At 39.9% G+C, this 24305-nt stretch overlaps 1 long non-coding RNA gene, 1 pseudogene and 1 gene segment (V, D, J or C); 1 reads left to right on the top strand and 2 right to left on the bottom strand.

The window, feature by feature from the left end:
* Positions 1 to 587: 587 nt before the first annotated feature.
* LOC129135451 (uncharacterized) lies at positions 588 to 8774 on the top strand. Of its 2 annotated transcripts, none has more exons than XR_008536288.2 (2): positions 588 to 2665; positions 6785 to 8774. It is a non-coding gene; the product is annotated as an uncharacterized LOC129135451 (long non-coding RNA). The 2 variants fall into 2 exon arrangements; XR_008536287.2 differs by having other exon boundaries at positions 588 to 3673.
* Positions 8775 to 10359: 1585 nt separating this feature from the next.
* Positions 10360 to 13909, bottom strand: LOC101059366 (T cell receptor beta variable 28-like). The segment is given in 2 exon segments: positions 10360 to 13620; positions 13758 to 13909. Coding segments are annotated over 2 exon segments (480 nt in total).
* A 4599-nt stretch (positions 13910 to 18508) lies between these two features.
* Positions 18509 to 19281, bottom strand: LOC104007430 (T cell receptor beta variable 27-like; annotated as a pseudogene).
* Positions 19282 to 24305: the final 5024 nt, after the last annotated feature.

Here is a 24305-nt window from a genome sequence, read left to right as displayed (position 1 = left end):
TATATTTTTGAAATTGCTTACTCTTTCTCCTATTTTGGGAATGCCGATGAGGCATAGATTTGGTATCTTTACATAACCCTATATTTCTTATTTCCTTATTTTTTTTTTTTGAGATGGAGTCTCGCTCTGTCACCCAGGCTGGAGTGCAGTGGCACTATCTCGGCTCACTGCAAGCTCCGCCTCCCAGGTTCACGCCATTCTCCTGCCTCAGCCTCCTGAGTAGCTGGGACTATAGGCGCCCGCCACCATGCCCAGCTAATTTTTTTATATTCTTAATAGAGACGGGGTTTCACCGTGTTAGCCAGGATGGTCTCGATCTCCCGAACTCGTGATCCACCAGCCTTGGCCTCCCAAAGGGCTGGGATTACAGGTGTGAGCCACCGTGCCTGGCCAGTTTTGTTCATTTTTTAAAATTCTTTTTTCTTTATTTTCATCTAAGTTGATTCAAAGAACTGGTCTTCAAGCTCTGAGATTCTTTCCTCAGCTTGGTGTATTCTGCTGTTAATACTTCTTATTGCATTATTAAATTCTTGTAGTAAATTTTTGAGCTCTAGAAGTTTATTTTGATTCTTTCTCAAAATGGCTATTTCATCTTTCAGTTCTTGGATCATTTTACTGGGTTACTTGGATTCCTTGGATTGAGTTTCAACTTTCTTCTGAATCCCAATGAGCTTCCTTTCTATCCAGATTCTGAATTTTGTGTTTGTCATTTCAGCCATTTCAGACCGGTTAAGAACCATTTCTAGGGAGCTAGTGACCCATTTGGATGTAAGGAGATGCTGTGGTTTTTTTGAATTGCCAGAGATCTTGTGCTGATTCTTTCTCATCTGGTAGGGTTGGTGTTCCCTTAACTGTGGTGTAAGCTGAGTATGGTCAGTTGGCTTCATTTCTGGATGCTTTCGGAGGGCCAGGGCTCTGTACAGAATCCGCATATGTGGGTGAATTCTTGCACCTGGTTTCACATCCTGCATATATTAGCACGGTAATTTTAGTGTTGTAGTTTGTGCTGTGATCCAGTAGAAGGCGCTTAAGAGTAACGGCCGGTAGCTAGGCTAACACCCAGCTTGTGTGGCTCTCGTACTTTCTTGTTCACAGGCATGCTCTGAGGTGGGTCAGGGAGAGAGACGGCCCCCTCACAAGGTTTGCTTCTAGGACTTGTGGGGAGCCAGCTCCAATCCCTGGCACTGCACCTGCATTTCTTTTGTTAGGTGTTCCAAGCTGCAGGGGACTCCTGAGGCAGAGGCTGCAACAGGACATTATTTATATTTCTATATTTTAAAACTGTCTTTCATTTCCTTTAGCAACTGTTTTTAGTTTTCTGTACACAAGTCTTGCATGTCTTTTGCTAAATTTAAATATTTTATGTTTTTTAATATAAATTCAGGTTTTAAAATTCAATTATCCAATTGTTTATCATTAGTATACAAAATATAATTTTTATATGTTGTAATAATAAATTAATGTATGAACTTACTAATTTGAGTAGTTAATATATAGATTTCTTTTAATATTTGCATGTAAGTAGTCCTTTCATCTCTGAAAAAGGTTTTCTTTATCTTTTGATATTTAGCTTTTTAGTATTTTTCTTGTCTTTATGCATCAGTACAATATGGAATAGAAGTGGTAAGGGTGAACATTATTGACTTGTTTATGATCTTGAACATGTTTAATATTTAAGAAATAAAAATGGGAAGACGTTTAATATTTCTGTCATTAAAGTGTGACATAAGCTGTTGGTTTCTTTCAGGTGCCTTTATTAGATTGAAGAAGTCCCTTTTTAATCTAATTTTCTGAGGGTTTTTATTATAAATGAGTTTGGGATTTTACCAATTTTTTTCTGTCTGTACGTATAATCAAATAGATTTTTAAAAATGTGTTAACAAGATGAATTACATTGATTGATTTTTAAATATTATATCAAACTTTCTCCTAGAATAGACTCTATTTAAATATTTGAATAATATTTTTAGATTCTGTTTTGATTTTTATTTGTTGGCTTTTTGCTATACCTCTTTAATATTTTCAGGGCTATTCTGGAAAATAAAGAATGATACATTTAAAACTATTTGTCTACTTACTATATTGTAGAAGTTTACTTAAAATATAAGAAATTTGTATCTAATAGATCTGTTTTTCCTACTTCCATCCTTTAGATTTTAGTGTCATTCTGTATTATATATATTTTATATATCCTATAATACAATGATGAAATTTTTACTTTAGCTAGTCTTACATATGATATAGAATTTTTAAGACTCTTTAATATCTGACTGCATTTCACTACTTCTTGTGCTCTTCATTTCTTCCTCACAATCCAAGCTTCCAACTGGTATTATTTCTTTTTTACCTAAGAGAATTCCATTGCCATTTACTATCATGTAGTTCTACTGTCAATGAATATTTTAATTTTTATTTATATTCAGATAACTTTACTGTGGTATTTTAATTTTTAGCTGAATATTTTATATCAAATTCTGGGTTGACTTTTTGTATTTCTTGTAGCACTTTAAAGCTACAGTTCCCTTCTCTTCTGGTATTCACTTTTTTAAAATGAAAAATTATCATTATTCATGTCATTGTTCCTGGTATGTATGATTTTTCTCTGGCTGTTTGAAGATTTTGTCTTCTTTTCTAGTTTTGGACAATTTGACTGTGATGTGCCTAGGTAGGTGTTCTACAGATTATTTTTCTGAAATTCTTTTTATGTCTTTCAATATACTTTTTAATTAGGCTTTTAAAAAATATATTGTTTTTTATCCATGCTTTTTTATATCTCCTCTTCTTTCACTTTTACTCCAATTTCACACATTTTGTACCTTTTGATATTTTTCTAAAGATCACTGAGGCTATTTTTTCATATTTTTTCTCCTGTTTTCTAGATTTTGTAATTTCTATGGATATAACATCAAGTTTCTGAATCTTTCTTCTGTCATCTCTAATCTGCTAGAGATTTCATTTAGTGAGATTTTATTTAATTTTCAAATATTGCAGTTTAAATTTTAAAGTTTTCATTTATTTTTAATAGTTTTCATTATCGTTATAAACGTTCCTATTTTATTCATTATAAGAACATTTTCTTTTATATCCTTAAACATGATTATAATAGCTACTTTAAATTTCAGTCTAGTAATTCCAGCATCCAGGTAAACTCAAAGTTTGTATCCACTAATGGCCTCTTCATTCAAATTAGGTCATGTAATTTCTTTTCTTCATATGCCTAGTAATTTTTGCATTGTATCTTGGACACTGTCAACAATATATCTAGATTTTGTTTTATCCTTCTAAGGATGGTTGGATTTTTGTTTTAACAGGCATTTAACTTGGTTGTATTTGTACTTCAAATTCTGTTTCCTATAGCCAGCAACAGCTGAAATCTCTATCCAGTTATGTTAGGTTTAACACTGCTGATTCCAGTATTCCTCTCACATGCATAGTTTAGGCATCAACCAGAGATTCAAACAGAGTTTGTATGGAGAACATTGGGTTGTTCTTTTTTGGACTTTCCCTTCTTGGATGTCTTTCCTAACTCTACAGCTGGCTTTTTAATGGGTTTCTATTTGACTGGGAACTACTTTCCAGCAAAAAGCTACAAAAACAGAAAATTTACCTGTCATCCAAGTGTTGACTTCCCTGTAGTTTCTACTGGCTGTTGGTTGCTTTGCTGTCCCTTAAGGTAGGCTTTAAAAATGTTCGTCCTCAGTTTATATTTGTTATTTGTGGGAGCATGGGTCTTATAAGAATTATGATGCCATTACCAGAACTGCATCAATCTTTTTAATGGTTTGAAAAATCAGCAGATTTTTGTCTTTTGGTTTCTACCTATATTTGATATTGCTGAATAATCTGGATTCTTTTTAATGGGATCACCTTCTCCAGGATGGATCTGGATTTTTGACAGGCCATGCAAACTGATACTACAAAATTGTGGATGAGTTACTCAGATATATCATTTAATAGATCCATAGTCTACATTTTGGCACTATTTGAAAATGCAACCCTGGAGTCCCTCTGCTTTAGTCTGGGCTAGTTGCTAATTAGTTCCACTGCCCAGCTTTTATCCTGGCACTTTTCTTTCTTATTATTCTGAATGAGAATTTCTATTTCCTGGACCCCATTTTTTTTTTCTTTTTGGTTTGTTTTCTCAGTTTGCTGAGACATACTAGCCAGTAATTTCCTAAGAAAGCTTGAGATGGAGGTAAATGTTTTGGATCCTAACATAATTAAAAATGTCTTTTTATTTGCATTTTATTGATATATTGGGTTAGTAGAGAAATCTAAGATTAAAATGATTTTCTATCAGAATTTTATTGATATTTCTTGCACCATTTTTTTTGGAATTCAGTGTTGCTGTGTAGAAATGTGATGTCATTCCACTTTTGCATTTATTTATCACTTTTCTCTAAGTATAATTTTGATTTTTAACATTTTCTTTGTCTTTTGTGGTTTAGAATCATTTAATCCCCAGTGTTCTGAAATCATGAAGATATGCCTTCATTTCAGTTGTCTGACATTAATTAGCCAACAGCAGGCATTTTAAAATATGGAGGCTAATTTTTTTTCATTTCTGGGAATTAATTTTTAGGGTATAATTTCTCTGATAATTAAATTTTTTTTTCTTTTTTCTGGAGTTTCTCTTGGACAGTTGACTCTCCTTTGTTCACCCTTCAAGTCACTTATATTTTCTTTCATGTTTTCTGTTATTTAACTTCTTGAACATTTTGTTCTATTTTCTGGGATGTTATATCGAGTTTTCTTTTGACTCTTATTTTAAAAATTTATTTTGACTTTCTTAAAGTTTCTCCCCTTTATCTTATTCTGTTTTAAGGATGATGTGTTTCTTATATCTGTCTGGGATAGAAACAAGAATTTACATGATTACTACTTAGAAGTCCACTTTTTTTCTTTATTTTATATGCTTGAGTCAATTTTCTTTGTTTCCACTATTTAATTTCCTTTCCTTTTTCTATTTCTTGTTTTTTATTTTCTTTTTCTCTTCTTTCTTTTAATGTCTGTATCCTTTTCCTTTCTATCTATGTTAGAAACTTTGTATACTAGTGATCTTTGATTGTATATTGATTTTTAAGAGTAAAGCACTAAAACCTGACTGAAAGCCTGGTAATATGGATGGTACTTGTTTGCTAGGAGATTTACTTGAAGAGATTTGGCGGGGAACTGGTTGTTTCGTAAGGGACACTGAAATATCAGTATTTGTAAGTCTCTTTTCGGGGGCTGCTCAATTTCTTCAAATAAAAATATATTATTATGCTACTGTGGGTATAGTTACCTACTTGTTCTGTGCCAAAGGCAGTGGAGAGGTGTTGAGAGTTAATTCTTCATGGGTCTCTGACATTTCTGCACAACTTATATCAACTTTTCATTTGGACTATCTTGTCAAGAATGTTTATATAGCAATCAACCTGGAAGACAGAGATAACATCTCCCTCTGGATCTGTTTGCTATCCAGGATAATAAACACAATGTACCCCCAAGAGACAAAGATTGATGAGGTTTGGGAAAAGCCACAGCATCCAGAAACTGCTCTGTGTCACTGTTGGGGAACTGGGCAGAGGGGCAGGCACAGGTCACTTATAGACATATGAAGCTCATGCTGCCTGCTGTGTTGAGAGTATTAAAAATGCTTTGTCTGTAATCCAGCAGTCTCTTGTCTTCTGCTAGCATCCATGGAATGCTGTCAAGCTCTTAGCTTGCAAGTATGGTAAAATCTCATATCATTAACAGTTCTCAACAAGAGAAACTGGATAATTGACTATATGAGACTATATATTTATATATCAATTATTCTCTTTGTCTTTAGCCCTGCATCTCATATCACTCTTGATATGCCATGTAATTCCAAGGCTTGAGATCTTCTTATTTAGTTTCTTAGAATAAACTTTTAGTCTCCTGTCAAAAAGAAGAATGTTGGCTACTAGCATTTGATGTATTGCTTAGATGGTCTGTGAAGGGTTAGGGTAAGGGATTTCTGTTTAATTTATAAACTAGTCATCTATAACTTGATTTTCTGCTTTAGGTATCAACTACACACACTCTCTCTGGTCATAATTTTTAATAAATAAAATGGAAGAGACAGTATAATCAAAATTCGAAGAAGGACAAATATAGCTTTAATATTCAGATATGGGCAAGCAATAGTTCTACACCTAGAAATTATAAGTTAGTAAATTTAACATCATCCCTCTTCTTATCCTGCCACCCTACACATGCATAAAATATATTCATAACTGAATATTAAATATGCAGATTTTTGAGCATTTGTAAAGCAGAATGGCAATAATTAAGAAGTAATATGAGTTCATTGAGGGCAAGGTTTCAGAACACTTAGCTACTATTTTTAGACAAGAAAGTGATGTATGAGACCCATCACATGTCAGAGCATCTCAAACCATGGGCTCTGGCATTACCATGTAAGCGTTTGTCTGTCTAATGTTACCATTAATAGACTATAATTATTGGCTTATTTTCTTAGGCAGGTAACTGTATGGTATCTGGCAATGTGTATCTCATCCAAGATACTTGACAATACATTTTCAATATATACTATGTGATATGGTTTAGCTGTGTCCCCATCCAAATCTCTGTTTGAATTGTATCTCCTAGAATTCCCATGCATTGTGGGAGGGACCCACAGGGAGGTAATTGAATCATGGGGGCCGGTCTTTCCTGTGCTATTCCCATGATAGTAAGTCTCATAAGATCCGATGGTTTTATCAGGGGTTTCCACTTTTGCTTCTTTCTCTTTTTTCTCTTGCCGCCACCATGTAAGAAGTGCCTTTTGCCTCCCGCCATGATTCTGAGGCCTCCGCAGCCCTGTGGAACTGTAAGTCCAATTAAACTTTTTCTTCCTAGTCACAGGTATGTCTTTATCAGCAGCATAAAAATGGACTAATACAGAAAATTGTTATCAGTAGAGTGGGGTGTTGCTGAAAAGATACCGGAAAATGTGAAAGCAACTTTGCAAGTGGGTAACAGGCAGAGATTGGAACAGTTTGGAGGACTCAGAAGAAGACAGGAAAATGTGGGAAAGTTTGGAACTTCCTAGAGACTTGTTGAATGCCTTTGACAAAAATGCTGATAGTGATATGAACAATAAGGTCCAGGCTGAGGTGGTTTCAGATGGAGATGAGGAAATTGTTGGGAACTGGAGCAAAGGTGACTCTTGTTATGTTTTAGAAAAGAGACAGATGGCATTTTGTCCCCACCCTAGAGATTTACGGAACTTTGAACTTGAGAGAGATGATTTAGGGTATCTGGCAGAAGAAATTTCTAAGCAGCAAAGTGTTCAAAAGGTGACTAGGGTGCTATTAAAAGCATTCCATTTTAAAAAGGAAACAGAACATAAAAGTTTATAAAATTTGTAGCCTGACAATGCAGTGGAAAAAACCCATTTTCTGAGGAGAAATTCAACACAGCTGTAGAAATTTGCATAAGAAGCCTAATGTTAATCCCCAAAACCATGGGAAAATGTCTCCAGGCCATGTCAGAGACCTTCATGGCAGCCCCTCCCATTACAGGCCTGGAGGTCCAGGATGAAAAACTGGTTTAATGGGCCAGGCCCAGGGTCCCCATGCCATGTGCAGCCTAGGGACTTGGTGTCCTGTGTCCCAGCCACTCCAGCCATAGATGAAAGGGGCCAACATAGAGCTCAGGTTGTGTCTTCAGAGGGTGGAAGCCTTGGCACCTTTCATGTGATGTTGAGCCTGTAGGTGCACAGAAGTCAAGAATTGAGGTTTGGGAACCTCCACCTAGATTTTAGAAGATGTATGGGAAGGCCTGGATGCCCAGGCAAAATTTGCTGCAGGGGTGGGGCTCTCATGGAGAACCTCTGCTAGGGCAGCACAGAAGGGAAATGTGGGGTTGGAGCCCCCACACAAAGTCCCTACTTGGGTACGGCCTAGTGGAGCTGTGAGAAGAGGGCCACCGTCTTCCAGACCCCAGAATGGTAGATCCACCAACAACTTGTGCTGTGTACTTGGAAAAGCCACATGCACTCAATGCCAGCCTGTGAAAGCAGCCGGGAGGGAGACTGTACTCTGCAAAGCCACAGGAGTGGAGCTGCCCAAGACCATGGGAACCCACCGCTTGCCCCAGCGTGACCTGGATGTCAGACCTGGAGTCAAAGGAGATCGTTTTGGAGCTTCAAAATTTGGCTGCCCCACTGGATTTCAGACTTTCATGGGGACTTGTAACCCCTTTGTTTTGGCCAATTTCTCCCATTTGGAATGGCTGTATTTATCTAATCCCTGTACCCCTATTGTGTCTAGGAAGTAACTAGCTTATTTTGCAGGCTCATAGGTGGAAGGCACTTGCCTTGTCTCAGATGAGACTTTGGACTGTGGACTTTTGGGTAATTGCTGAAATGAATTAAGACTTCGGGGGACTGTTGGGAAGGCATGATTGGTTTTGAAATGTGAGGACATCAGATTTGGAGGGGCCTGAGGCAGAAGGATATGGTTTGGCTGTGTATCCACCCAAATCTCTACTTGAATTGTATCTCCCAGAATTCCATGTGTTGTGGGAGGGACCCAGGGGGAGGTAATTGAATCATGGGGGCCAGTCTTTCCTGAGCTATTCTCATGGTAGTGAATAAGTCTCGCGAGATATGATGGGTTTCTCAGGGGTTTCTGCTTTTGCTTCTTTCTGATTTTTCTCTTGCTGCCACCATGTAAGAAGTGCCTTTCACCTCCTGCCATGATTCTGAACCCTCCCCAGCCATGTGGAACTGTTAAGTCCAATTAAACCTCTTTTTCTTCCCAGTCTCGGGTGTGTCTTTATCATCAGTGTGAAAACAGACTGATACACTATGTAATGATTATACATTCTTCATTATGTTTTCTCTTTCTTTAAAATATCTTATGGTCTGCTTTTTAATGTTTTCATTAGTGAATAGTACCCCTTCGGTGTCCCAAGTTAAATAAGACATCATCCATTAGATAGAACAGGTACCAGTTTATTCTACTGAAGGCTTAAGCATAAAGGAAATCTCCCTCAACTTTCTGCCACCGATGTCTGAGTGAACTGAGCCAGTTCTGATGCCCTCAACAGAGGGCAGAAGAGATCTATGTTATATCTAGGTGCTTGTCACTGCCCTTTATAGGGAATGATGGGATGAAGAAACCCCATTGACTCTTAGTTTCTTGCTATTTCTGTTTTAATGAATTGAAATTAATTGAAGAAGATCTAGCACAGATGAGAAGACTTCCCAATTTTTCAAGCCATACAAAATTGGCTAGGTCAGTTAGGAGGATACTGGAAAATTGAGATAATTTAATTTTAGCAGCAAATTTTCAAAGTCATCAATGTTAATCTTATGATATGATGGTGACATGGGAGATAAATGATGATACAGTGTATCTACAGCTGGTTTAATAGTGATTATCAAAGAATGTTGTAAAACACACAATTAATATGACTATGTCCACTTGTCCATCACTAACAAGATCCAGTTTCTGCTCTCAAGCCTTCATCCTTCTACTTCAAAATGGAGGTGTTAGAAGTTTGTGCTAAGACATTAAAAATGTCTTTGGTGCTATGGCTATCTTGCTGTTACAAAGGTAGAAGGTAGAATTCCCTGGCTGTGTGGATTACATCTTTCCCCTAATGGTTGGTCTTGGGACCCATTCAGCTGAGGATGGAAATATACCTATCTTGGATTCAATTATCTTATTATTTAAAAAACAATATAGAAACATGCCTTTTCCACTAACTTTTCAGCTGTGTGGTTATAGGCAAGTCATTTAAATTTAGGTTTAATTACACTTCACTTATTTAAATTTATTTTTAATTAGGAGAAAATAATACCTGTATGTCAGGGCTGCTGTATTTTATATGTATAAACTACCTGTGATATCTCAGTGGACTCTAGAGAAAAAAAAATTGCCTCCTTCTCTAAATTTTCCTTGTTCCCTGCAGGAAGAGGCCAGACATCTTCACGGCCATGTCCCATCAAAAAGCCCTGTTAATACTCCCATTCAACAAAAAATAATTTATTTTATTATATTTTCCCAAATCACATAATTTAAAACATTGCTTAAAAGACATAGAACCAACCCAAATGCCTATCAATGATAGACTGGATGAAGAAAATGTGGCATGTATACCCCATGGAATACTATGCAGCCATAAAAAGGAATGAGATCACGTCCTTTCCAGGGACATGGATGAAGCTGGAAGCCATTATCCTCAGCAAACTAACATGGGAGCAGAAAACCAAATACCGCATGTTGTCACTCATAAATGGGAGTTTAACAGTGATAACATGTGGACACAGGGAGGGAAACAACACACACTAGGGCCTGTTGGGGGTCAGGGGGCGAGGGGAGGGAGAGCATCAGGACAAACAGCTAATGCTTATAGGGCTTAAAACCTAGATGACAGGTTGATAGATGCAGCAAACCACCATGGCACATGTATACCTATGTAACAAACCTGCGCATTCTGCACATCTGTCCCTGAACTTAGAGTAAAACAAAATAAATAAATGAATAAACAAATTTATTTATAGATTTATAGATTTAGAGTATCAATTTTTATGTTCTGTGAATTTGTTGGTCTCCTAATGTGATGTATGTTTATGTATGTTTAGTGAAATAATGGTTTACATTTTCTGAATTATTCTCTGTACCCTCATGGTAAACATCCACGATCTATTATGTGCCTTTAAAAGTCTATTATGTGGGTCAGGCGTGGTGGCTTATACCTGTAATCCCAGCACTTTGTGAGGCCAAGGTGGGCAGATCACGAGGTCAGGCATTCGAGACCGGCCTGACCAACATAATGAAAACTCATTTCTGCTAAAAATAACAAAAATTAGCCAGGCATGGTGGTGTGCGCCTGTAATCCCAGCTACTCGGGAGGCTGAGGCAGGAGAATCACTTGAACCTGGGAGGTGTAGGTTGCAATTAGCCAAGATTGTGCCACTGCACTCCAGCCTCAGCAACAGAGCGAGACTCCATTTCAAAAGAAGAAGAAGAAGAAGAAAAAAGTATATTCTGTAAACTGTGAACTCCCCCGTGAACACTTTTTCATTTTTTTTTCTAAATTCAAACCTCCTATCCCAATCTACAATCCTTTTGACCTCTTTAGATATCTTCTGTTACTCACTTTGATGTTTGATACTCCATCTCTGCCTATTTTCATTTTCATTTTTTTATGTGTTCTTCCTCTCTCCCTGGGCTGCATTTTCTTAGCAAGGCGAGGCTGTGTTGGAGGGAGCAGGTGGTAACCATGCCAGAAGGGAAGCTGAGTCTGGCATAGCACTCTTTCTACCAGGGACTCAATTGAGGTGATGACCCCTGTGTTGGAAATGGTCCCACATAGCCCTGGGAATGGACGCAAAGTGCTGGTACCTGTTCCCATCTCTTGCAATTGATCTTCTGAGTCTGGGCAATACTTGCTATAAGAAATAAATAATCTGTGGGAAAATGTAGGACTCTCAGAAAACCTGAAGTTTCACTGAATATGAAAATCTGTAGATACAGTGTTCTGTTATTTAACCCTTTTCCTGTTTAGTAAAAAAAGTGCAGCTCGCTGCCAGCATTCATTTAATTTGACATAAACATGCTCTTTGAGGCTGAGGCAAATTTGACTGATTATCAACAAGAAAATAAAATATAAAAACTGTTCTTGGAATTATTTCTAAACAGAGCTGGCCTCTAATCCTAACATCACAGAAATGTATATAATAATCACTATTAGATCATTTTTTCGTGTGGGAAAATTTCAAAGCACGGAACAACAGAAAGTGAAACATCACATTCCGCACAAAAATATTGCCGTTCTCTATAGATCTTGCCATCCTCGTCATTGTGTGAGCAGCAAAAGTTGCAGTGACCAGTTGGGTTTTGTTTCTTTGATGTTGGTGGTAATGCTGTTGGGAAAATGTCTTCCAGGTGGGCCAAGAGGTGTGATATCATCAGAGCGTGGACGACCCCAGAGACGTTGCTGCCCTGGCTCACGATGCTTTTTCAGCATCCTTTTAATCAATGTCAGTCTGAAGTTTCTATGGCTAACCGTGTGCTCAGAATTCTCCTTCTTGAACAGGATGTAGGAGTTAAGCACTGTAATGTTTAGAAGGTGGAGAAAGAATTTCTTGTATCAAACCTTGTGTGTTATCTCAGGGGAAACGCTGCAGCCGCAAGCACCGCTAGCATGTATTCTCGGGGCAAAAGGGAAAGGATTTTAATAATATTCTGGGAAGGTGTGCTTTCTCTGTTCTGGATGTTGACCTCAGCCGGGAGAATTGTGATTCCTGTCTTTCCTCAGGGAAAGAATCTTCCTCTTCCTTCTGGTAGACTCTCTCACAGAAACATTTGCAGGGTATTTCTTCCTTTTGATGGTTTCTCTTCCCTCATTTACTTGTATTCAAAATCAGCTCAAGTCCTATCTCACACAAACTTAATCTTGAATATTGTGATACACATTCATTTAATTTTTTTCTCTGACTTCATCCACACAAAAATTTAGCACTGAATCAAAATACGTTTTCAGATGCCTGTTTTGTCTTGCCAATAATAATTGTGCAAGTGCTCTGCAGTTTGGGATTTCTAATACCCTTTACATTTATTTGTATTTCCAAAGCACTGTTAATTTTTACTGACAGAAGAGCATATGTTTTATTCTTAAAGACAGACAAATACACACTTTTTCCAGAAGATTGTGAGTACAGTTATAACCAAATTCCTACCACCTTCTGCAGCATAGTTTACACCTTCTGTGATCAGAATTTTTTCCAGCAAAATATGATTGATCAGAGAACCTGGACGAAGATTTGTTTTAATCAGAGTTTTTCTCTTTCTAAATTGAATGAATAAAATTCAAATTCCACAAACTTTCTCTTGAATCAGCACATGGACAGTAAAAATCATCGAAAGAATTTAGAATATGTTAATGTCCTCTAGTGAAATGTCAACCAAGAGCAAAACACTAAGCAAAGTAGAAAATGCACAGTTAAGAGAGACAAGGATAGAAAAGGGAAGGTAAAATTAATTAACGAAATGGTAGAACAGGGTTACGGTGTGAATATGCGAGAGGACTTTTCCTCCTTGTTGGGACTCGTGAATTTACAACACACTGGATTGGGAGAATTAAATCCAGAACAGTCCCTGACTTGTAAAGGGGTGAAAAATAATACCTCATTCTCTCCTTGCAAAGAAGTGTGCTTATGGAGCTAGTTTCTCCTTAGTGGCCACTTTTTTTCTATTTAGCACGAATATGCCATTGGAGCCAGCACCAGCCCTGAGTTAGGGCCCCTTCTCTCTTACGTCCGCTCTTTTTGTGCAGAGAGGATTTGGCTGTGCTGCGCTGTGGATAAACTGCTGGCACAGAGGTACATAGATGTCTGGTTGGTGCTGGCGGACTCCAGAATCAGGGAGAAGCGCTCCTTCTTCTCTCTAGAGACACTGTACCCCTCAGGAATATCTCCTTTTTCTTTCATTTTAACATCATATGAGAAATAGATCAGCCGTAGCCCCAGACCTGGGTCTTGTCGATACCAGAACATATTTTCATGGTCCATATCCTGGACACATTCCAGAAACACTTTCTCTCCCATCCTTTTGACTAGATATCTCGAGCTCTGGGTTACTTTCACATCTACGAGGCCTGTGAGAGACAGAAAGCAAGGGTGAAAAACAGGCCATCAAGGAGGAGAGGAGAAAAGAGCTTTGTATAAAAGACCTCGAAATAGTAGGACAGGGGTTGCCACCAACTCCCCAGACCCAGGAACTCCCAGGACTCACCTACAGCCAGGAAACAAAAGGCCACACGACAGAGGAGCCTGATTCCCATGGCTGCTTTGAAGAAAGAATAGGTCTTCTCCCAGGACCAGGCTGTGGGTTGATGGTCTGTGATGTCATTGTCCCGGCCCACACTCATAATCCCTCAGCCATTGTCTAGAGGTGCTAGAGAGTGAAGGACATCCCTTGTGCTCATGGAAGTGTCACTGTGTGTATGTGCACGTATAGAAAAGAGTTGACCCAGTGGGCCTGAGACCGCTGGCCTTAGAAGGGCCTGCTTGCATGGTTGGCTCTTGATTGGCATCTGCGAACTTGAATTTTGGGAGTGTTCCCACTATAGTAACTGGTAAGCATGGCTTAGTGTGCCTAGACTGCTTGCACAAACCACGTGGGTTAGGCTGAACACTTGCTTTACGTCAAGTCTGGAATTATGCTGCATGATAGGCAGAGGGTGCCAATGTGATCAGCTGAATTATTTTGCGAGAGCTGCCATAAGTCACCACAGACTAGGTCATTTAAACAGCAGAAATGTATTTTCTCATACTTCTGGAGACTAGACATCCAAGATCGGGGCATCAGCATGGTTGGTTTCTCGTGGAGCCTCGCTCCTTGGCTTGTAGATGGCTTCCCCCGTGTCTGCACATTGTCTTCCCTCTATGCATGTTTGTGTCCTAATTTCCTCTTATAAGGATCCCAGTCATATTAGTGAGGACCTCATTTAACCCTAACCACCTCTTTAAAATCCTTATCTCCAAACATAGTCATATTCTTAAGTACTGGAGGCTGGGATTTCAACATATGAATGTTTAATGACACGATTCAGCACCTAACACCAGCCACTGAAAGTATTGGAGGTCCTGAGTCTCTAATGAGCTTCCCTGGGCAGAAAGGTTGTTCTCACGTTGCTGCATTTTCATTGTTGGGGTGAGAGTGTGCTCTCTCATGGAAGAGAACATAAGGAAGTCTCACATGGATTTCTCCAAAGTCCACCATGTCTTTGTTCCTTGTGATCATAGTATTCTTACTACATATTTGTGATACATCTTTGCTATGAGTCCAAGGACACGCCGAGTCCCATGAGTCCTTCTGGTGAGTCTCAGTCTTTGAAAGTGAAGGTAATTTTTTTCCTGACCAACTGTGATTAGGAAAACCTTACCATTTTCTCTCTCTCTCTCTCTCTCTCTCTCCTCACTCTCAACATATATTTTATTGAGAGCAGTCTTAGTTTCTCATACAATATACTTAATAATTACTACAAGTAGCATATTGGGTAATAGGGCAGGCTTTGGAACTATGCTGCCTGGGTTTGAATCTGGTTCAAATCCACATGTGTAGGTTCATGTGAGTGCTCACATGTGTAGGTTTACCTGATGGGGTTGGGGAGATGGTGGTATATCAATAATGGGGTGGTAGGTGTGTTCAGCCCCAGGTGCAAGCAATAAAGGGTGCAAAGCATTTTAAAACAATCATAAAACCCAAGTGAAATGGTTTTGCTTTTATTATCACCAAGTGCCAGGAATTCTAAATACTTTTGGTGATAAAAGACTCCTTCAATGAAACATTTGTCCTTGTGTGACTGGCTCATTTCACTTAGCATTATGTCAAACACAGAGAAGCAGAGAACAGAATGATAATTGCCAGGAAAATGGGAGAAGGAAGAACTGAGCTGCCATTCAATTGGTGTAAAGTTTCAATTATACAAGATAATTACATTCTAGAAATCTGCTATGCAACATTGTACCTAGAGTTAACAATATCATATTGCACATTAGTTTTGTTTAAAGGTTAGATTTCATGCTAAGTGTTATTCCCACAATAAAAAGAAATCTCACCAAGTAATTTTGGTACACATCGAGAACCACTGATCAAAACAAAAGGGTCAGCTACAACTGTCAGTGTGATGCTTATACTGACAGTTACATTTTCCGGTAACACTTTACTTGTGGTTATTTTGCTAACATTATTCATTAAAACTTTCTAATGGTCTAAACAGGTTTTGAAACTGTATCCATGCATAGTGTGAATCAATCAAGTCACAATAGTTTTTAAGTTGTTTGCAATAATATAAAGTAGTTATCATAATTATTCAGACTATATTCCTTAGTTTTGACATTACTGTGACTATCTAATATCTAATCCAACAGACTTGGCCTTACCATAAATCAAGCATAATGACACAGCTACCCAACACAAACACCTTTGAACTTCAGTTTCACCAGACTATTTGCTTACACAAAAAGCTTTACATCCATAAACAGTGTTATCTTTAGTACAATTTTTTTTTTTATTTTACAAGATGTGAAGTCTCAAAGCTTCTACTGGCAAAATCTGTAAGTGTATAGTGTAGCCTAACCTGCTTAAATGAAAAATATAAGACTAAGATTAAAATTGCCCTGAGACACAGGTAAACAAAAAGGGAAGCACGTGGGGCCCCAGAGAGGATCCCTGAAGACCGTAATGTAGAATGCAGCCTTCCCTAGTAGGTGGTATGAGGGGGGCACTGGATTGATGCAGGTCAATTCTAATAAAGAACCCAGGCTGATGAAGCCCAATTGAAACAGAAAATGAGAAGGAAGGGAAAGAGAACATTGACAGCTCCGTCTCACAGGCGCACCGTGATCTGGGGATAGATTTTTTTTTTTTTTTTTTTGAGACGGAGTCTCATCCTGTCACCCAGGATGCAGTACAATGGTGTGATCTCGGCTCACTGCAACCTCCATCTCCTGGGTTCAAGCAATTCTCCTGCCTCAGCCTCCCAAGTGGCTGGGATTATAGGTGTGCACCATCATGCCTGACTAATTTTTTGTACCTTTAGTAGAGATGGGGTTTCACCATGTTGGCCAGGCTGGTCTCGAACTCCTGACCTCATGATCCACCCACCTCAGCCTCCCAAAGTGCTGGAATTACAGGCGTGAGCAACCGCGCCAGGCCGGGGATGGACTTTTACAGACTAGGGCCCTCAAGAGTTCCATAAGTCTCAGTGCAAGGAGGTGGGAAAGGCTCCTAAGTGCTTCTGCGATGGCAGTGGCTTCCTCTGGTAAGGGCAGGCTCAGGAAGGTAAGACCGTCTCTCCCCTTGTGGCAGTCTTTTCTGTGCAGAGAGGAAGTGGCTGTGCAGGGCTTTGAGTTAACGGCTGGCAGTGTCTACGAAGGGCTGGATGTCTGGAGGTTGCAAGAAATAGAACTTAAAGTATATATATATTAAAAAAAAAAGAAATGCTCAGTCTTATCTCAAGAGACACAGGTCTATTAGAGACTCTCTATTTGTTTGTACTCTAAGCACCAACTGAGAAACAGATTAGTTGGAGCTTCATTCCTGCCTCTTGTCTGGCTCAGCACATATTGGTCATAAAACATATTCTGGTTGTAATATAGAACTTTATTTTCTGACTCTGAAAATTGGTAAACTGAAATTTCAGTGACACCAGCATTCATGGACATTGTGGCTAAAAAGAGAGAACTCAGGAAATATACTGATGTGTAACCACCAGAAAAAGGCTTAATGTAGGGTCTAGCAAACCAAGTTCAAGGACGTCATACCTGCACCCATGACATACCTGTTCCAAAGAGGCGAAAGCTATAGAACAGAGAAGTCAATGGCTGGTGAGTTCATGGTGGTGTCTCGGTGTTGGTGTTAGCTCTGTTCAGGCTGTTAGAAGAACACACAGTGGAGAAATAACCCAGTCAATGATTCAAGGAAATCACCTTGGAGGAAGTGACTTCTAAACTGGTCTATGAAGGAGAATCTCCCCCATTCCTGGAGTCGCCCAGTCCAGACCTCTCTGTACATTTGCACCAGCAGTTTATCCACAGTGCTGCACAGCCAGCTGTAGTCTGCACAAAAAGAGCAGCTGGAAGAACAGATGAATACCAGAGAGAGAAATGGTATTCTGGGTAGACTGACCATTGTAGATAAAGACCCAGGAGTGAGTCAGCAGTGGACATATTTGGGGACGTGCGAGAAGTGGGATGTTTCTGGAGTAGATGCAGGCAGTTGTGGTAATTGAAGGATAGGGGAAGTCAGTGTTAGAAAGGTGGGGGATATGCAAAGGTCACATCATGGAGGGGCTGAGAGACTTGCAAACTAACATAAACTTGAGACTTTAGCTAGTTAATAGAAATAAACCAAAGGGTTTTAAGCTTGAGGGAGTGGTTGTGGGTGGGGGCAGGTGCAGGCTTGCAGGTAGGGTGGCTACTTGGAAGGTGGCTAGAGTGATCCAGGTGAGATCAGTGAAGTTAGAAAAGTTAGTAAAATTTGTAAGGAATTTAGTACTTAGAAAAATGCGGGATAGGGTGGTGGATTCGGTGTGGAAGGAGAAAGTCAGAGAGAGAGTGAAGATCAGTCTTGCATCTCTGGCTTGGGCATTTGGACCATCTGCTGAGAGGAAGAAAATAGGAGGTGCTGGGTTTCATAAATAACTCCAAACATGGTGTTCCTCCAAGTGACAAAACCTCCAGAATAAATAGGACCTGGAATACAGAACCAAATATTGTTGAGACCCATTAGATTGTAAATGGAGGCTTCAGTTTGGGCAACAGTTTAGTTGAATTTAAAGATTTAAGCTCCACAAGAAGAAAGGATGGGAGAGTGTACCCTGGCACTAGACCTAGCTCAGTGAGCTTGTCCTGCCCAACTGTGAAACCTCATTGGTACAGCAGGTAGAGGATGGACCCCTGGTTCCGCAGAGTGGCTGCATTGCCGAGTCCCTGAGGCTGGCGTGTGGGGAAGGGCTTCTGTGGGATGATGGAGGAAGTTTATCCTGTTGGTCGGCGAGAGGTCTCCTGAAGGAGGAGTCTCCTTGTTCTTGCAGCTACCCTCTGTTTTTGTGCAGAGAGCAGCTGGCTGTGCAGCACTGTGGATAAACTGCTGGCACAGAAGTACAGAGAGGTCTGGTTGGGGCTGGGCGACTCCAAGATCAGGGGGAAATTCCTCTTCTCTTTTCGAGAGACGTTGTACCCTTCAGGAACATCTCCCTTATCAATCACCTCAACATTCACTGAATAGTAGATCTGCCTTAAGCCCAGCCCTGGGTCTTGTCAATACCAGGACATATAATCATGGTTCATATTCTGAGAACAAGTCACCGTTAACTTCTTTCCAGTCACTGTGATGAGGTATCTTGGGTTCTGGGTCACTTGGGCTTCCAGGGGGCCTGTAAAGGAAGGGGACAGAGTTAGAGGCAGCGCTGAAGGGGATCTCCAATGCTTAAGCCTTTAGGAGATGCCTTGGGCTGAGGCCTACAAAATAAGGCCAAAAGTTGCCTATGTGTTCTGGGACTCACCTGCTCCTAGAAGGCAAAGGACCACAAAGCCAAGGAGCTGGGGGCCCATGGCAGCATCAGGCAGGTGTCTGCCAGTTCTGGGGGCTCCAGGTGGTTTCTGTAATGTCTCCACCTCTTCAGCTATTTGGGCCTCAGAAACATTTTCAGGAGAGAAACCACTCCCACTTCAGCTCAGAGGGCTGAAGTGTACAAAGGCAACACAGCCAACTCAGGCTGAGGACATTTGTAATCAATGTCATTTTCCTTAATCTGTGTGAGGTTCCTTTCTTTATACATGTGCCACATTTTCTTATTGATACAGTCTTGTACATATTGTCAAATATTTATGTATTTTGGATCTCAGGGTATAAAGTTGTGTAACACATTTGATTATCACTTAGAAGTGTGAGAACATAAAGCTTATAATATTGAAAGCTGCATTATCTTTTTTTTTTTTTTTGAGACAGAGTATCACTCTGTCACCCAGGCTGGAGTGCAGTGGCATGATCTTGGCTCACTGCAACCTCCGCTTCCCGGGTTTAAGCAATACTCCTGCCTCAGCCTCCCCAGTAGCTGGGATTACATGAAAGCTGCATTATCATATATTTTGAAGTCATTTCTACTCTGGCAGAAAAAATTTCAAGTATATCCCTGACTTCATTTATCCACTGGTATATATTTTTAGTCACTACATTTTAAAAGAGTCTAAGGTGTAAAATCTCAGATTCACATCATAGATTATTTTGCTAGTCTATCGCTGTTTAAAATCCAAGACACACAGCTTCTTTGCTCTTTAGCAAAATTGACTTAGTCATCGTTGCTAGAGCTAGCAGCTGTTTCCACCAAAGATGGTATCTGGAGCATCTTTCTTCTTTTCCCCTTCTCTGTTCTTCTCCAGAAGAAGCTGGTGAAAGGCAGAGGCAACACCTGCTTCCTGCAATAACCTCAGAGTCTTACCAGCCAGCTCTGCTTCCTGCCTGCTTTTGGTATGTGCTTTGCTTTCTTGCCACTCCACAGCTTGCTGTACATGGAAGGTATCTGTCCCTGGATATCGTGTTGTAGCCAGGCAGTGTTTGGGGCCAGGAGTGTCAAGCTTCTCTTAGATCTTCCAGCAGCTGCTGGTACTGCTCTCTTTTCTGCCTGAATATGTTCTTCCTACATTGAGGTGACTTTCCTAGGATTCTCCAGAATGCCTTCCTCCTCGAACACCTTTGAACTTTTCTTAATTTTTTAAATTAAGGTATAGTTGATGAATAAAAATTGCATATATTTACAGTGCTCATTGTGATTTTTGACACATGTATACCTTTGAATCCTTCTTGTACTTTGTAGGAACGAATGTATTCCTGGATGGTGGAATAGAAGGAGGCTACCCCACTCTTCCCAAAAGCTTCCTACCACAAGTAGAGCCTCACAGAGCCCGTCATTGTTTTTGCCAAATCATTATCATCTCCAGACAAGAAGGGGCCCCCTTCCCGGTTTTCAGGCCTACTCTCAAACCTCAGAGATGAGTTCCTTGCCCCCAGACCCCTTCATGGTGAGAGGTGCAGCTCTAACAGTTTCCATTCCATGCATTGAGAAAGGAGTGATTGCTATCAGGACCTTAGCTCTGATCTAAGAGGAGTATTCTCTCTTTTTCTATTTCTTCACCACTGCTTTCTGGAAAAAAATGTAGGGAGAGAGCTTGGCTCTACTTCAGCCACAGGTGTTTGCATTTTCCTGGTAAATCCTCCATACCCTAGCTGTGAATTCGGGTGTTCTTAAGAGAGGGAAAACAACTTTCATTCTAAAAACCCACCGCAAGTAAATAATTTCATGTTACTTAGTAAACCTTGATACCCCAAATAGCAAAATCTTTCAGAATTTACTCGCGTCCACATAGCTCACTATTAGTGGATATTGGATTTCCCAACATTCCGTGGTGTTTCAAAGTTGAACAGGTACATAATTACATTTCAGAGTATTCTAATTTTTCCCAATCTCTTTTCATATTACATTAATTCAAGATTAGCTACCAAGGCTAATTCTATATTCTGTCCCTCTACCAGCTAATTCACTCTCCTCAGCAATGTGGTTTCTCCTTCTGTGTTCCTTTGACTATGAGGCTATTCTGCTCTCGTTTCCTTTTCTACCTCAATCAAGGTACTAAAATGATGCTGTTAGCCTGAGGCCCCAGTAGCCTTACAGTAGGAGCCAGTTGTTTGACTTTCCCACCCTTCCTTCCTACAACCTTTCCTCTGATCTTTTCTACCCAATTCCACCATATTTAGGAATTCTGGAAACTTATTCTATTCCATTTCCCTAATGTAGGTCAGACTCCTATGTCCGTAACAGCGGGAATGGAAAGTAAACAGAACCCTCTAGACGGCCGGGCACTCTGAAACATCTCCTTCATCTTTGCATTTTAAGGAAAAAGCATTTCACTCTACGCCATGCCATCCCTTCCTCTCCTTCAAACTTTTTCGGTCTTTGCTCTCTTCCTTCTCTTCTTAGGGACTGTTCATCCACCCAACCGGGGCAACAGTATCCCGATAAAAGTAATTAAGCTAACACCTACTAAACTGATGAACCATTATCCTAAAAACCCCTGTAAGAGAACCTATGCCTTGTCCCTTTAAATATAAAGCAACCTTTTTTTGTTTTTTTCTATGTGATTTTGAGCCCAGGAATAGACTGCAGAATTCTCACCTCACTTCAAATTCTATTTCACTTATGCTCAGGCCATTTTAGTTCTGAGAGTCACTCCAGTTTATGTATTTTCTTGTACTATATGATTAACTTTTGAAAGACCCCAATGAGACATATTTATATATCAAGTTTTTAAAATTGATAATACAGTATTCAATTTTATCAAACTTTCCCTCCCACCGTTATCTGAATTTTAATGTTTATATTACAGGAATATGTTAGTGCCCTCTAGTGGAACATCGGAGTGGTGGGCTGAATGGTTCCTTAAAGATGTCCAGGTGCTAATAATCCCTGCAACCCGTAACAGCTGCGGATGTTCAGTTAGATGGCAAATGGGAATTAAAGCTGCAGGTGCAATTAGGGCTGCTAATCAGCCGACCTTGAGATGGGAAGCAGTTCGTGGATTACCCAGGTGGGTCCAATGTAATCACGCAGGTCCTTAAACGTGGAGAGCCTTTCCCGGCAGTGTTTAGAGGGAGCTGTGAGTATGGAAGTAGGGTCAGAGCAACAGAACGTGCTGCCTTTGAAGATACAGGAAAACAACCCGTAAGGTAAGAAAATCGATTCTCCCCTGGAGCCTTCAGAAAGGAACCCAGATCTGCCGACACCTTGATTTTGGCTGGGTGATACCTATGTTGGTTTCTGAACTACGGAACTGTAAGGTGATACATTTGTATTGTTTTAAGCCACTAAATGGGTGGTAATTTGTATAGTAGCAACAGAAAACTAATACAACCACCAAGACCAAAAATGTGTGGTCAAATGTGTAAGAGGGCAATTAGGATGAAAACAGTAAAGGAACGAGTAAGATCGGAGTGCAGGGTGTCTGGGGCATCTTGAGTGTGTGTGGCGGCTCATAGGTTAGGTCACTTCACCCCTGGGGTTTGTCATATCCGCTCAGAGAGGATGTGGCTGCACTGATAGGCTGCTGCTGCAGAGGGTCTCAGAGTCTGGTTAGTGCTGGACGATTTAAGGGTTGGGAAAGATGATTATTTTTTCCCTTTTTTCTTTTTGGTTGGAATGACTATGCTGACTCAGGGCATCTTTTTCAAAGCTGCCAACTTCAGAAGAATAATTAATAGATTAAATTTATCCCCAGCCCTGGATCTTATGGATTCCAGAACGTTTGGTCTGGTTGATAGTCTGAAAACATTCGGATACAACTTTCCTGCCTCATCTCAGGGTCTGTGTTACTTTGACATTCATGAGCCTTTAAAAGAAGGATGCAGAAAAGTGACTACATAGCCCACCAGGAAACTCATGTGAAAGCCACGAGGAAGAGCCTGTTCCCAGAGCCTGGACACACCAGGACGGTGATTATCCCATGTGCGTTCTGAGAATACCTGCCCCTGTGAGCCACAGGCCACACACAGACGAGTGTCCCAGCAGCTTCTCTCCAGATTAGGTCATTTCCTCACAGAGCCTTACCAAGATATGCACTTTTAGACCAACTCAGTTCTAGAAGAAATGGTTTTTTTCTGTTCTAAATATTTTCTAACAGTTTTGTTCTCCAAAATATATCTTTTAAAATTTGTTGAGTTGGTTTCTTCTGAGGCCTCTCTCCTTGGCTTGTAGATAACAATTTTTTTTTTCTATACCTTCTTTCTGGTCTTCCCTCTTTGCATGTCTGTGTCCTAACCTCCTGATAAGGACACCAGTCATATTGAATTAGGGCCCACCCTAATGACCTAATTTTAACTTAATTATCGATGTAAAGACCCCATCTCCAAATATAGTCAGTCACATTATGGGGCACTGGGACTTAGGACATCAACATATGAAATGAAGAAGGTAGCACGACTCAGTCCATAACAATGGAAATAATAAAAGTACTTACCTTACATATTTGTTGTGGCAATTAAATGAGTTGCCATGAATAAAGAGGTTAAAGGATTGCCATGCATACAGCTATTCAAAATATTTTCTCCACTGCTGCTTTTATCACAATACTTTCTTAAGTCAGTGCCAGTCTCTGTGTTAAACTACTCACATATTGTTTCATTCAACCCTCACCCCACTTCTGAGAGGCTTATATTATTTACTTCATTTTATAGATGTGAAAACTGAGGGCTTAGAGGGCTTAAGTCACTTTCTAAAGCTACTAAGTGCCAGAAACTGTCTGACTGCAAATCCTGCACTCTCAACCATGATGTGTAAATATTTCCATTTCTCTACATGCTTTATGGTAAATGTGATGGTGAACTTACTGCTTGACAATTTGACTTTTCAATTTCTTTTAGGAATTATTTTCCAATCACTCCAGTTTCTACACCTAAAACAGAATTAATACACTTTCCTTTGCCTGTGTTGTCTCTTGGTGTCATCTCCAAGTTACTGGTGGAAGGTATCTTGAGTTATCAGCAGTGAATCCCTGCTGGTCTGCAGCAACCTCAGTTCTTGCCTCCTCAGAAGAAAATTCCACTGAGGGTCATACAGCAGAAAAAGAGACCAAGACAAGTTTTAGAGCAGGAGTGGAAGCTTATTAAAAAGGCTTTAGAACAGGAAAGAAAAGAAAGAACACTTGGAAGAGATCCAAGCAGGTGACTTGAAGAACAAGTGCGGCATTTAACCTTGATCCTGGGACTTCATAGGCGGCCATCTTG

Source organism: Pan troglodytes, chromosome 6 (assembly GCF_028858775.2).
Source record: "Pan troglodytes isolate AG18354 chromosome 6, NHGRI_mPanTro3-v2.0_pri, whole genome shotgun sequence".
Classification (NCBI taxonomy): Eukaryota; Metazoa; Chordata; class Mammalia; order Primates; family Hominidae; genus Pan; species Pan troglodytes.
Note: the sequence above shows the minus strand (reverse complement) of the source record. Positions and strands in the feature narration are given on the sequence as shown.